Here is a 16421-nt window from a genome sequence, read left to right as displayed (position 1 = left end):
AATAATCATTAATAAAGAGGTGGATGGAAAATTGTTTTTTTTTTTTTAAATAAAGAATGAACAGAGAACAGAAGAAGATACTCTGTAATTTTCAAACCAGTAGAAATTCGGGAAAGAAAAATAAATACAATTGATATAAAAGAGGACAAGAGGGGAGAAGAAATATAAGGAAAAATGTGAAAAAATAGAAAGCATAAAATAAGGTGATAAAAATAAAATCAAATATACCCATGAATACAGTAACCTCATGTAGATTAAGATAGGCTACTAACAGAAAATATCACATCAAAGAGAGAGCCTACAGAATGGGAGAAAATCTTTGCCACCTGTGCCTCAGCAACAGCATTAATCATTAGGATATATAAAGAACTCAAAAAACTTAACACCCCAAATACTTCCAAATAACCCAATCAACAAATGAGCAAAGGAACAGACTCTTCATAAAAGAAGAAATACAGTCAACAAATATATGAAAAAATATTCAACATCTCTATCAAATCAATGAAATGCAAATTAAAACTACATTGAGATTCTATCTCATTCTAGTCAGAATGGCAGTTATCAAGAATACAAGTAAAAATAAATGTTGGCGGGGATGTGGGGAAAAATGTACATTCATGGGACTGCTGTTGGGACTGCAACAGCTATAGAAAGCAGTGTGAAGTTTCCTCAGAAACGTTGGAATGGAGCCACTATTTGACCTGGTTATCCCACTCCTTGGTTTATACCTAAAGGACTTAAAATCAGCATACTATAGTGATGCAACTGCATCAATGTTTATAGCAGCTCAATTCACAATAGCTATACTATGGAACCAACCTAGGTGTCCTTCAATCAATGAGTAGATAAAGAAAATGTGGTATATGTACAAAATGGAAAATTACTCAGCCACAAGGAACAATAAAATTATGGCATTTGCTGGTAAATGAATGGAACTGGAGACTATCATGCTAAGTGAAATAAGGCAATCCCCAAATACCAAAGGCCAAATGTTCTCTCTTACATGTGGATGCTAACCCACAACACAGGAGTGTAAGGAGGGAAAGAATAGGAAATCAGAGCCAGGTGCAGTGGCACACACCTGTAATCCCAGCGGTTCAGGAGGCTGAGACAGGAGGATCATGAGTTCAAAGCCAGCCTCAGCAAAGGTGAGGTGTTAACCAACTCAGTGAGACTCTCTCTTTAAATAAAATACAAAATAGGGCTGGGGCTGGGGCTCAGTGGTTGAGTGCCCCTGAGTTCAATTCCCAGTACCAAAAAAAAAAAAAAAAAAAAAAAAAAGGGATAGGATAGGAAATCCAGTAGAATTAATTGGACATACTTTCCTATGTTCACATATGAATACATTACCAGTAAAACTCTATATCACATACAACCACAAGAATGGAAGTTATGCTCCATGTATGTATAATATGTCAAAATACACTCTACTGTCATGAATATCTGAAAAGAACAACAACAAAAAAGAATATGGATCTTGGAGGAAATAATGTGAAACATGATGGTGTACTTTATTGTGTGAAGCCTGGAAATGCTCAGAACTGTTGGTGAGACTCTAGAGTGAGTCTTTATTAAATTCTGTGAGAGAAAGAGATCTTTGACTTTGGTTGTGATTTCAAGGAATAATTTGTAACTTGAACAAATTTTGGCTCCCTGTCTTTATATTTGAATCAGAATAAGATATATTCCATGTAATTATAGCAAAATGGATTCTACTGTCATGTATAGCTAAAAAGAACCAATAAAAATAAAAAGTAATTAAAAGAATATCACACTGGATTTAAAAAAAGAACAACTCTAAAATTTTTAAAAATATGTATGCTGTATGAAGTGGTAGAAAAACAGAAATCCAAAATAAAGAGGTGGGGAAATGAGATAGCTGAAAAATACTAAGTGCAGAATGGGCAAGGTTGCCTCAATACTTGGCACAAATGTACCTGAGTTGCTATTAATCTACTGCTCAAAGGTAGCAGGTCACCTTGCCAACACATGCTTTAGTGGGGCTTTCCAGGTTCTTCAGTTCGGGTTCATTTTCCTGTAGGTTGTTAAGTTTCATCTTTGATCTCTCAGCTTCTATCACAAACTTAATATATAGTAGACTCTCAGAACTTATTTTGACAAGTGAAGGAAAAACCCAATCTGAATCCACTATCATAACAGTTAATTGCATCATGTCTTCTTCCTCTTTTACATAAGTGTTTTTATTAAAAAAAAAAGGAGGAGAAATATGTTTTTTTCCTGCAGACTTGTCATGTTAGTAACTAAGAAAAAATTTCTTCCCTTGAAATTCTTTCCTTCCCCCTGCCCCACCATTGCTGCAGGTATTAACAACAGACTTTGTTTAGGAGATAATTTATAAAACACCTTTCCCATTTCTTAGACATCCTTCACTCACTTTCTGGGCATTTTTGTTTCCCTCTCATCTCCCATCTGGTTGTGTTCTGGCCTATATTATACAGAACTCAGGAAAAGAGTTGATTATGAGAAGTGTCCCAAGAATGGAGAAGTTGAGAATGGGAGCCTATTCTGTCTATATAAAAGTTAGTAACGAAAAATGGAATCTATTTTTTTTTATTTGGCTGATCACTTTGAGTTACTTCCTATTGGTCCCATTTAATGGTTCCACTGCAACAGAGCGTGTAAGATTCACCCAGGACTGGTTTTATGATTTGATAGTGTTTTCTAGACTATGCCCATCTTCAAGCCAGTTTGTATACAAGGATGGTTGGGGTCCCATATAGTGTGTGTGTGTGTGTGTGTGTGTGTGTGTGTGTGTGATTTGAAAAAGTTCCCTACGTCATTCTAATTCCTTTTCTACCAAACACAGTCCTAGTGGAGAACTTCTGATAAAAGTGCATCAGTATCACTTACTTACAGTAAAATATTGTTTTACTGTTGGGCAAGGAGGACCCTAACTCATTGGTCCTCAACTTTTAGTATGAATAAGTATCAGTGAAGAGCCTTAACAATATTAGTTGCTTAATGTCATCTCCAGAGATATGAATTCAGTTGCTGTGGCATTCATCCATACATTGGCATTTAAAAATAAACTTCTTAAATAATTCTAATATGTAGTCAGAATTGAGTAACAGTTCCCAACTGTGCATAATTAAATGGGAAAATGAAATCTGTCTAATCTGTGAATTCTGTTTATATATATATATATATATCACGAGCAGTTGAGTTGAAAAGTTTCTAAGAATTTTTGCTAAGGAAATTGTAAAAACAAATATATAGACAATGTATAGATGTTACCGAGTGACAGCAAATAATCACGTGCCTAAGTGCATGGAGTCATTGTCCACAGATTGTAATAAATAAGATGTTTGGTGACTAGGAAAGAAACCAGAAGGATATAATGAATGTAAAATGCTAAGGACCCAAGGGAAGGAAGGAAGAATATACAGAAGAGTAGATCAAGGATAAATAACACTGGGCTAGGACTGCAGCTCAGAGAGTGCTTAGCATGTGTGAGGCACTGGGTTTGATCCTCAGCACCACATAAAAATAAACAAATAAAATAAAGGCATTCTGTCCATCTACAACTACAAAAAAATTTTTAAAAAAGACTTTAAAAAAGAATAAATAACAAAGGAACTGAAATGGAAAAGTGAAAAGCAAAACAAAACAAGAGGTAGGCGGGAAGGAGAAAGGATCACAGCTTAAAATATTAGTCAATTTTTTATTAATTTTTGTAACTTTCCACTACTCTACCTGATACCATTTCTATGTTTTTGGCCAATATTAAAACTAGATATCCAATACACTCTTCTTAATTTTCCATTCCATGAAAAAATTTAAAGATGAATTATTATATTTAATGTGTATTCTTTACATTATTTTTTCTGATAGATCATTTTTACATGATAGAAATTTACCTTTAAGTGGCATTTCAAAGATAGAAACAGAGACAAAACAATTAAATACAAAAACAAAAGCAGAACCTTTATTCTTTTGGCTTGATTGTAATGTGGTTTACCGTTCTTTATGGTAATAGCATTTTCCTGCATGCATTTCACCAACACACTACAAGTCAATAGCTTTAGTATAAAGAATCTACGTTTAATGTTGCTTGTGAAACACAAAATGTTTTGCTGTAACTGGTAATATAATTTCACTACCTGGTTTAGGAAGAAAAAAAAATGCTTGGATCCCATATCACATCTGATACAGTGCTAGTGCTATATGGAGCAGTGAGATTAGATCTATCTGTGTAAACGAACATTGGAAAAGACTGATGGTTACTGAATAAAAAGACTAGGTGGAAACATCCAATTCAAGCAATGCCAAGAATCAACTGATCTTTCCTTAAGCCTCTTTCAATGATAAGGCATTACTATTTGAAAGCAAATAAACATTAGACTCAATCTGAGAATTGTTTTTCACATTGAAATGTGTGCAAGTTTACATACAGTACTAATAGAAAAGCAGAAACCTACACTGCATCTTAGTCCTTGTTTCTTATTTTGTGAAGTGCTTTAATTAAAAGTGCTGGGAACAGAAACTGAAAATAGTGACTGTGACATCAACCTGAAGATACTTTTAATTTCTCCTTTTATGTACAAAAGGCTGAAAAATAAAATAAAATGAACTTTTTACAGTATTTATATTTTCTTAGAAAACTCTAACCATATATTTTCAACAGATCTAAGCAGCTTGCAACATGTTCGTACAGTCAGGCTTTTCACCAGCGTGTTCAATTAAGATTGGAAGAAGAAAAAGCAAGAAGGTCTTCGTTGTTTGCTGCAACCTATTGCTCAACGACATGAAGAATGAGGTCTTGATAGAACAATTTGCTTCACTTCACCACTGACATATGGCTTCCCATATTAGACTTCTGAACAGTGGAAGGAATAAGATACAGCAGCATTGGCAAGAGAAACATGCAGCAGTGACAGCTTCAAACTATAATGGAACCAATTACATCATATTACCTGTTGAAAGCTTGCAAACTATACTTACTGTGGTACATATTTGATGCAATAAATACTGTGCTTAAATCATCATTTTTGTTTGCTCAAACATGCACCACTGGGTAAAATTACTATTTACAAAGCAGACTTTTATTTTTTAAATTGACATATATTATGTCAACCTTACCAAGAGCAGAAGATGGCTAAACAATACTGCAGGAAAAAGGGGAATCAATTTAATAAAGTGGTGGTGGGATGCTTTTTGGTCAATTCAGGTTTCTTAGAAAGGACTGATAGGATGTTTTTCTTTTATGCCAAAGGACACTTATCAAAATTGTTAATAGTCATGCTGCTGGGACTCTGAGTGACTATGTAATGGTATGTATGTGTCTCTGTGTGTGCATGTGTGTATACATATATATGTATATACACGCACATATACATATATACATATATACATGTACATATAATGGATTATGTAAAAATAAAACAACTCTTCAATGCTTGTGATTCTGTGGAACATTTACAGGCACATTAAAATTTTTCTGGATGAAACACCTTAAAAATATGAATAGCTATTTAAGCACCTCAAAAATCTAAAAACATCCTGAAACAAGAAGTAAACTCTTTCCTTTTGTGATGTGATTTTCTTTTTATGTGTGAATGAGAATTGCAGCATGCCTTCATTTAAAATATATCCAGTTATATGATAGAGAAATGTGTAATTCCCTCCCTTTAATCCCTCTCCCCAAACATAAACCCATTTACAAAAATAGTCACGTATAATAGTAAACAACCTGTGAATCAAAAAAAAAAAAAAAGGTGATCATTCACAGCACACATTTGTAAAAATATGGCAGGTGTGGCAGTTAAAACAAACAGTGGTGACGATTACTGTTATCAAGTGTCACATGTTAAATTCACATAAAAATTTAACTTCCCTCCCCCCTTCAATTGGTTCCTATAGTCTGAGTAGCCATTACTCTCTGCTCTTCAGCAGTGTCAGCTGGTTGTGAAAACAGAAACCTCCTTTCCATGATATTTCTCTGATTTATTGAGTCCCAGTTTGCTAAACAGAGGTCCCTGTCTTGTTATAGGCACTGACCTTAAGTATACATTTGTAAAAACAGTCAGTTTGGCATAGACCTCCTGTGGGAGTCCTGTTGACACAAATACATCACCATCACAGGCTGTAAACAATTGATCACAAAATGGAGTATATTCTTTGATTATTTTTACTTTTTACTTTCCCTGATATCTTTCCCTTTGTCTTCCTTTTCTGATTTGTCTTTTTCAAATTTTTCTTTCTCCGGTTTTGTCACACTATCGTAGGAAGGGGGAGAAGTGGTGGAAGGTGTCACATCGGTTTTCTCTGGAGTAGAATTCTCATTTAGTTTGTCAATGAGGATTTCTTCTTTGATAGGTGTTCCATCACCTTCTTTGCCTTTGTCTTTCTTATAGATAGATGAAACCTTTTTAACTTTCTGCTTCAGGATGTAGCGTCTGTAAGCTCTCTGGATAACAATAGCAGACACCTCCTCTTGCTTGCGCTTCAAAGTGGTCGTGATGGGCTCATAAGAGACTTTGGAGGGGTTTGATGCCATGAAACGCTCTTCCATCTGTATTCGAAGGGCATCCATTTCTCCACTCTCACCCAAAACTCGCTTTGTAAAAGCAAATAAAATGTCGAGGCAATGGATCCGGTCTCCACTGACCATCGGCAGGTCCATAGCAATGAGCTGGACTTTGTTTGGTTTTGCTATGAGAAGAGGAGGATCTAGAGCATCTGCAAAATCAGAGAGCTTGGCGAACTCTATGAACTGGGTTGCATCAGGATCAAACTTCTCCCAAACCTCATAGAACATCTCAAAGTCATCTTCACTCAGGGGCTCTGCACTTTCTTCAGTAGCAACACTGAAGTTCTCCAGGATGACAGCGATGTACATGTTCACCACGACCAGAAAGGATATGATGATGTAACTGACAAAAAAGAAAATCCCAACAGAGGGGTTCCCACAGTCTCCCTTAACTGAGCTTCCAGGGTGATCTTTTTCAGGGTCACAGTCTGGAGGTCCACTGTTGAGAATAGGTGCCAGCAATCCATCCCAGCCAGCAGAGGTGGTGATTTGGAACAGGCAGATCATGCTGTTGCCAAAGGTCTCAAAATTGAACATGTCATCAATTCCAACTTCCCTCTTAACATAGGCAAAGTTAGACATTCCAAAGATGGCATAGATGAACATGACCAGGAAGAGCAGGAGGCCGATGTTAAACAAGGCAGGAAGGGACATCATCAAAGCAAAGAGCAGTGTGCGGATTCCCTTAGCCCCTTTGATCAGGCGTAGGATTCGGCCAATCCTGGCAAGACGGATCACTCGGAACAGGGTTGGGGACACAAAATATTTCTCTATCAGCTCAGCAAGAAACATTCCTGTGGAAAACCATTAACCAACAAAAAACAGTGTTAATAATATCAGAAAACAAAAATTTACATTGTAAGATGAACACTTATTGGGTTTTATAAAAATTATATGTAAGAGTTAGCTACACATACATGCACATATAATTCAATATATATATATATATATATATTTATTTATTCAGTAGTTGTTCAGTAAAATGGAATTGGTATTTTGGTTTTATAACATTAAAGAGTTTATATCAAATGAAGATACCTAGTGGTCAATATTCCCTGATCAAAAAGCACCTATTAAAATAATGAGTCAACCACTGAAAGTCTAAAGATGTTATAGACAGTAGCCAACATAGAAATACTAGTCCTTTTACTTATGTAAGTAGTAAAAGATAAAATAAGATTTCTGATTAGGAACATGAGAGTTCTTGTCCTTCTGAGATAGGGAGAGTGATCTTGTTATATTTGGGAACAGAGAGAAAATCCTGGCTTTGGAGAAAGACACACTGGAAACCGAATCCTAGCTTTTGGTGTAATACAGTATGAAATGGTGATAATTTCAACTTACTGTTGTTAAAGGTAACCTTTACTGAGTATTTCCTTCATGCTAGGCAGAGTGATAAATACATTTATTTACATAACCTGATTTAATCCTTGCAATAATACTTTACAAAAATATTTCTTAGAGAACCAGGAATTGGAGAGCTGATATAACTTGTCTTAGTTCACAGAGCTGATAAGCACAAATAGGGAATCCCAGGTCAGATCTGTTTGACTCTGAAATATCATCTGTTAAAGCAAAATTGTATTGCTTTCAAAAGCAAAAATGCACATATTTATGGGGTACCATGTGATGTCCCAATATATGTTACATTGTGTAATGTTAAAATTACCCTAAACCTCTATCCTTGAACATTTACATTAATTGAGAAAAGAGTAAAAATCTTTCTTTCTAGCTTTTTAAAATATAACATGCATTATTATAATCTACAGTCACCATACTGTGTGGTAGCACACGAACACTTTATACTCTTACCTAACTATAACTTATTCCTGGCTTGGGATGTTATGAGTGGTAGAGAGTTTTCCTAGCAAGCGCTAAGTCCTGGGTTTAATCCCCAACACTGCCAAAAAACAATAATCCTCATTGATAAGCCCTCCCCATCTGCCCTCCTCCATACTGTCCCTGTCCTTTGGTAAACACCATTCGATTCTCAACTTCTAAAAGGTCAACTTTTTTATATTCCTCATCTTTTAATGACTATATTATTACCTCATGTCATTATTACGAGGACTACATTGAATTGCACATTGTTATAATGCTCTATTCTATTAGAGAAAGTAGTGTAAATAGGAATACAGACATACTGTGGAGATATTGCAGTGTTGGTTCCAGATAAGCACAATAAAGCAAATACAACAATAAAGTGAGTCACATGAATTCCTTGATTTTTCTGGTCATCTAAAAGTTTATGATTATTCTACTCTGTGGCTTATTAAGTGTACAGTAACATTGTTTCTGAAACATATACATATACCTTTATTAAAATACTTTTTTCTAAATAATTTTAATGATTATCTAAGCTGTTAGAAAAATAGTGCCAATATGCTTACTTGATGCAGAGTTGCCACGAACCATTAATTTGTTTTAAAAAACCCATGAAAAATGAAATAAAATGAGTTATGCTGTACACTATTTTACTTTTCTTGTATAAGTTCCTTTTTTCAAATAGACTGAGCCTTGTCTAAAATCTTCTAAAATGGTTTCTTTTATCTCACTGAGTATTTTACACATAAGAATTTAGTATACTTTGATGATAATGAATCAGATTTTTTGAACATAATATCTATTTATGAAAAGAAATGTTCAAAATCATAGAAAAATATCTGATTCAAATATAGCATTATGTTTATATGTGTAATCATGTATATTAATTTATACATACACTATTTCAATTACCAATGACATCATATTTATGAACTATTTGACCACTTCCAATGATTTATGTGTAAATGTGTATCTTAGTTTATTCAAACCAAAACTTATCTATACCACAGGAATATTACTGGGCACAAGAGTATTGCAACAAGTTGTAGTTATTGTCTTCTGAAATGGGACAAGGTGATAAATGAAAGCTGAACATTTTAAAAAATTAACACATCACTTCATGCATAGACAAAATTGGATAAATAACAAACTGAAGAACAGACTATTGGAATACAAATGAAATTTTGAAAGGAATGAAAAAATTAGTGAAAAACACCTCTAAAGTTTTGAAACACAAATTTTCACTATTAAATTCCTAATCGAATTCTCTCCTTACCTACAATGGAGAGAATGACCACCACAAAATCAAAAATATTCCATCCAATGGTAAAATAGTAGTAACGAAGGGAGATTAGTTTCAGCACACATTCTCCAGTGAACAGAACGATGAACACCAGGTTAATCCAGTATAGAATATTTGTCATTTCTTGACTCTGATCATCAGTTTCCACCATCATGGTGACCATGTTGAGGCAGATGAGGATCATGATGCTGATGTCAAAGACTTGTTTGGTTACAAAATCAAACACCATTCCTTGGAATTTGTTCTGAAACAAATAAAATAAATAATTCACTCAGAAACTTTAATAAAATCTAATTCAACTTATCTCACAGCAATATGAAAATGTAGCTTCTATAAAACCAAATCACATTTACTGTATATGTAATAGATAACTCTGTATATTGAAATGTCTAATTCTTTTCACATGAATTAGTTTATATACACTACTCATGATGCAAATTTTATAAACTGGCTGTATGTTAAGCGCCAATTATTATGATCTTGGTGCATATATTATGTGTATGAAAGACAGTCAGTAAATATTTGTAACTATAACAAATATTTTTATTCCATGTGCTGGGGAATAGGTGTTAAAATTACCTTAAAGATCTAATAAATAAGTACATCTTTAGAATTTTCTCTAATTTATTCTTGTTTTGACATCTTTCCTCTCTATATAACATTTTAATATTATAGTTTTTTAAATTTATTTTTATTGGGTCTTTTTCTTAATATTATAGCTCAAGAAAATGTTTTTTACATTAGTGGAAAACTGATGAAATTGGATCAAATTCTTTATTCTGCACCATGGAACTGTACCAAGGTTAATTCCTCACTTTTGATAAGTTATCTTCGGTTATGATGTAAGATGCTTTCCCTTCACACAAGAAAATCTTTGCAAAGATTATATGGAGCAACTCTTCTGTAAGAATTAAAATATATTTTAAAAAGTGTATAGTTCAGGATGGGATGTAGTAGCACAGAGGAAGAGCACTTGCCTAACATGTGGGAGACCCTGGGTTCAATCCCTAGCAGCACAAAAAGAAAAAAAGAAAAGAAAAATGTATAATTTATAATTCAGATATTATCCTAGTCAATTTGGATCTTATAAAATTATATCCTTAACTTATAGGCCAGTTCTGATCACTGGATCCTGTTTTATTCTATTTTGCCTGTATCTGCTTACTATTTTAGACACTACAGGGGTGGGTCCTGACAACTTCTGGGGGCTGTCTTTATCTTCTCAACTGGAATGACTTCTACCAATACATTGATACCTTGGCACACTGATATATCTATAGCTTGCCGAGAACCTGACACTTTCATTGTTCTGGATTCTTCATTCCAGTACTCTACCATCTTCTGCTGCAAGGCTTCCATTACCTCCAATAGAAATTTTGGGTATCAAACAACACATGTTCTATTTTGCTTTTTTCTTTGAATTCATATTTGGTGTTCTGGACTGGACTTCTATTGTTTCATTTGAGACAGTCCTCTCAGGGCCTCTTTCCACCCAATAAATGTGTCTAATTCAATTTCCTACAGTCCCTTCTTATTTATTACTTACTCTAGTTTAGCTTTGAAAATACTGTATTCCCCTTATTTCTATACTCTTATTAAAAATTGCTTATTCTATTGTATCATTTTATCTTGTTTACCTGTCTCCCATCTAAACAAATCCTGTCACTTCTCTGCCCATGGACTTATAGTGCAGGTTTAAATTTTAAGCACTCTATGCTTTCAGAAAACTTTGTTTTTTCATCTATTATAAAATTTATGATGTAATATTTCAATACTTTACTTTTTAAATTTTTTTATTCTAATTTGTTATATAGGACAGCAGAATGCATTACAATTCATATTACACATATACAGCACATTTTTCATATCTCTGGTTATATACAAAGTATATTAACACCATTTGTGTCTTCATACATGTAGTTAGGGTAATGATACCCATTTCGTTCCACCATCTTTTTTACCTCTATACCCCCTCCATTCCCCTCCCAACTCTTTGCACTATCTAGAGTTTGTCTAATCCTCCCATGCTCCGCCTCCAAACCCCACTATGAATCAGCCTCCTTATATTAGAGAAAAAATTTGGCATTTGGTTTTTTGGGATTGGATAACTTCTCTTAACATTATATTCTCCGACTCCATCCATTTACCTGCAAATGCCATAATTTTATTCTCTTTTTTGCTGAGTAATATTCCATTGTGTATATATACCACATTTTCTTTATCCATTCATCTACTGAAGGGAATCTAGGTTAGTTGCACATTTTAGCTATTGTGAATTGTGTTGCTGTAAACACTGATGTGGCTGTATCCCTGTAGTATGCTGTTTTTAAGTCCTTTGATTATAGACAGAGGAGTGGGATAGCTGGGTCAAATGGTGGTTCCATTCCCAGCTTTTCAAGGAATCTCCATACTGCTTTCAAATGGTTGGCACTTAAAAAAAATTTTTTTTCTAGTTGTAGATGGACATAATACCTTTATTTGATTAACTAATTAATTAACTTTTATGTGGTGCTGAGGATCGAACCCAGTGCCTCACATGTGCAAGGAAAGCACTCTACCACTGAGCCACAACCCTAGCCCCTGGTTGGACTTATTTAATTTTGGTTTTCTCTCTTTCACTTGTTTGGAGACTTTCAAGGTCCAAATTGTCATTTTTGTCTCACAGCAAGTAGCATTTAGGGTGTAATAATTTTAAACTACCTTAAAATCCAAAATTTTCATATTATCAAGATCAATAAAAAGTTCCTTAGATTCCCTGCCCATAAGTTTTCAAATAGGATGACAATGTTCAACTCCAATCATGACTCACTATGTGCTATCTCCAATTTAAATCCTATGGTGCAGAATATGCTGGGGAAAAAATGTATAACCTTGAACTCTTCCCCAACAAAGAATATGTTCCCCAACTTCATCTTGGTCCTAAACATCAAGTAACAATCTTTCATCCCTCATTGTTCACAGGATCATTCTAACCTTCTCAAAAATTTCCCATTTCCCTACCCTCCTTCCTCTCCTTCTCCTTTTCATTCTTGGCAACATCAAAGAAAAACTTGTACTTCTTTATTCATATCACATTATCTTGATTTCCACACTTTTTTGTGATAGTCAAAATTCACTCTAACCTAGAGTATTATGTTTTTGACCCACAGTCTGTCCAACTTTTTTCTGTGTTTGTTTTTTCTCACTCTTCAATATGTTCTTCTCCAGATTCCTTTTACTGTGCTTCAAACCCAATCTCTCAATCTTAAGAAATCTTCATTTTTACTACTTCTTCTAATTATTCATATTTTCTCTCTTTATCTCTATTTGGTTGCCAAATTATGCAAACTACCATCTTCAGTTTCTCAACACTCTTGTTTCTCATATGACACCACTGTTCAACCAGCGTGCAGGGCAAAAACTCAACATTCTTGTTTTCCTATTGTCTTTCCCATATTCAGTTAATATACACGCCTTCTAATTCCACACTGGTGATAGCTCACAAATCCATCTACTTTCACTCATCTCCATTTCTCATTCTTTCACTCTGCCTCAGGCTACCTACCATCTTTGAAATAACTCCAAAACTTGTTTCCAACATGCACATACCTGTCTCTGTAGAACAGCTTGAGTGATCATTGCAAAAACTAAACTGTAAACTGACTAGGTCTGTACTGATATTTTACTAATGCTCTTAGGATAAAGAGAATTCCTATAAAGCCTGATCCCTCCTACTTGTAGTTATCAAAATGTCCCAAATGAACCCCTTCTATGGGGCTTTTCACATCCCATTTTTCCTACCATACTTTCTCATGGATCCTCAGTTAATGCATAACATTGGTAAACCTTAACTTCCCTCCATGTATCTGCTCCTTCTTGGATATTTCCATTTGTTAATGTCACTATATGATTATTATCTTTTGAATTAGCTAGACTGTAGACTGTTGAATATTTTAATCAAAATTCTTAGCATAGTGCATGAATAGTTAATGAATGAATGAATAGATGGATTTTATCAGATTATTTCCTAACTTTCCAAACTATCACTGATAATATTTTATCTAAATGCATTGATATTTTCACATGCATCCACTACCCAGGTAAGCTTATGTGTTATTTAATGGAAAATCTTTCTTGCTTGTTTTTTTTTAAAGATATGCACCATTTAATCACTCTCATTCTCTAATTGATTTACTTTTCCCTATAACTTGGAGAAGTGCCCAAGGATTAATGCTCAGGACTTTTGTTTTTTCTAATTATTTTTCAAAAATGGCTACAGTGATGCAGCCACATCAATGTTTATAGCAGCTCAATTCACAATAGCCAAACTATGGAACCAACCTAAATGCCCTTCAACAGATGAAGAGATAAAGAAAATGTGTATGTATACACAATGGAATATTACTTAGCCTTAAAGGATAATGAAATTATGTCATTTGCAGATAAATGGATGGAGTTGGAGAATATCATACTAAGTGAAATAAGCCAATCCCTCCAAAACAAAGGCCAAATATTTTCTCTGATGTGTGGTTTCCAATTCATAATAAGGCAGGGGGCTAGGGAATAATAGAGGGGAGTGAAAGGAGGGAAGGGGATATGGGGGTAGGATGATAGTAGAATGAATCGAACATTATTACCCTATGTACACATATGGTTATGTGACCAGTGTGATTCTACACCATGTACAACCAGAAGAATGAAAATTATACTCCATTTACATGTGATGTGTCCAAATGCATTCTACCATCATGTATAACTAATTAGAACAAATTTTAAAAAATGGATCTGTTTTTCAAAACTCAACCAAATTCTGTTCTGACAACTTCAAAATTCTAGTCTCAATCTGGACATTTCATGACACCTAAATATTACTTCTAAACATTTTTAAAGATTCCAATTTATATCCACAGAACCAATAATTTTGTAAAATGCCAACCATTTTAGATTCTCTTATTTATACATCATATTTTGTTTACTACGATGCACAGCTATCTCATCCCATTGAGTCCTTCTTCTTGACCCAGTTAGCTCGTGTGTTCCAATCCTGTTGGTATGACCCAGATTACAGATTGATGTTTACATAGATGTGTTTATTTTCTTAGCTATGGCCTAGAATTATTCCCATACCAGTCTCTGTGTAAAGCTCTCTAAAAAATGTCTTTTTCTTCACATTATTATGCCGATCGCTTAACTACATTGCACTTGCTCAATTAAAAACTATTTCTTCAGACACATGTGGTCATCTTGTCTCATCTGACCCAGAAAACTGTCTACTATTCACTAATTAAAAAAAATCTTTTCTCTCCATAAAGGAGAAAAGGAGAAGGACTTTTTTTTAAATTTGAAGGACCTTGAAGTATACATTTTTTAATATATTTGTCCTCTATTTTTTTCTTTGCATTCATTCAAATTGTATCATTTCTCAATGACTATGCTAAAACTGTACATTCCTTATATTTTGTCCAATGTAACTATTCACTTTCTTTGAGCTAGTGGCAGGTCTACAAACTGAATATTTGATTATGGCTAGGTTTATATGGTCACATTTGATTCACGAAGCCAAGATTATTGGATAGTGTTAGATTGCCTTACACTATGTGCACCTTGGGGAAGGAGACCTGAGATTTAATATCTTAGCTATTCCTCCAGAGGTGATGTAAAAACTCAAGGACTCTCCTGACAGCAGTTCCCTGAAGCAGCCAAATAGAAGCATCAGTCATTGGCAAATGACAATTGGAAGAGCCATAAAAAATCATTAAAAACATGGTATTCTCCAATTTTTGGTCAGGGTAGCAAGGGAAAATATGATATTTGGTTATTTATTGGTTGGTACTGGGACTTGAACCCAGGAGCACTTTATCACTGGGCTACATGCCCAGACCCCTCATCATTTTTCATTTTGAGACAGGATCTTGCTAAATTGCTTAGGGCCTTGCTAAGTTTCTGAGGCTGGCCTTGAATTTGCAATCCTTCTGCCTCAGCCACCCAAGTTGCTAAGATTACAGACATGTGCCACCATGCACAGCTTGCTATTTTTTTTAAGTAGAAAAAAAAAAACCCTGTGAAACTATTTCACACGCTAATAGTCTGCAGAAAATAGGGCCTGAGATCTATCAAGTACGCCAATAAGTTCCTACTGAAGTCAGAGACCACTCACTATTTCCACATTATGTATGTGTTTGCATGTTTGTTCTTTTCTACATTATAAGGATCTCCTTAATGACTTCAGTTCTGTGTGCTACTACTACTATTTAAGACTAAAATGTTTATTTATAGTTAAGATGCATATGTTTACATACATATTATACATGTATAAAATATGCAGGTCATAAATATACAAATATTCAGGCTATTTAGCCTGCTTAGTCACATTATTAAGGTAAAATTATTGTGTGGCAAATTCACAAAAATACTACTTTCTCTCAATTTTTGTTGCAAAAGTGAACTTGGGATAAAAGTATACTGTTCTTACAGCAGGACGAGGTATGGGTTTTTGTGGTTTCTTTGAGCCCAGTTTTTTCATTGCATTGTAGTATTTCTTCTGTTCCTCTGTCATAAAAATGTCTTGACCTCCAAAGTAAAGAAATAAAAACAAAACTCATTAAAACCATGTTTTTTGCCAGCTATCAAATGCAACTCAATAATCACATGAAATTGACACCCATATTTTCTTCAAATGTCCCTAATATCTCTATTAGGGGAGATGCATATTTTGACATATAAATTATGCCATACTAGGTCATATTCACATGCTGGACACATTAA

General features: G+C 34.3%; 1 protein-coding gene across 1 annotated transcript in view; it reads right to left on the bottom strand.

Annotated features, from left to right (window-relative positions):
- Window positions 1-6148: 6148 nt before the first annotated feature.
- The window catches only part of LOC308630963 (sodium channel protein type 2 subunit alpha), a gene marked incomplete at its 3' end in the record, with an annotated part of 95170 nt that continues 84897 nt past the window's right edge, over window positions 6149-16421 (bottom strand). Inside the window, exons 25-27 of the mRNA XM_081261773.1 lie at window positions 16129-16226; window positions 9651-9921; window positions 6149-7344 (exon numbers count right to left, since the gene is read on the bottom strand). Coding sequence (XP_081117899.1) covers window positions 6149-7344; window positions 9651-9921; window positions 16129-16226 — 1565 coding nt within the window. The remainder of the gene's footprint in view (window positions 7345-9650; window positions 9922-16128; window positions 16227-16421) is intronic.

The sequence above is a fragment of the Spermophilus citellus genome, assembly GCF_964194105.1.
Source record: "Spermophilus citellus genome assembly, chromosome: 11".
NCBI classification, from domain to species: Eukaryota; Metazoa; Chordata; class Mammalia; order Rodentia; family Sciuridae; genus Spermophilus; species Spermophilus citellus.
Note: the sequence above shows the minus strand (reverse complement) of the source record. Positions and strands in the feature narration are given on the sequence as shown.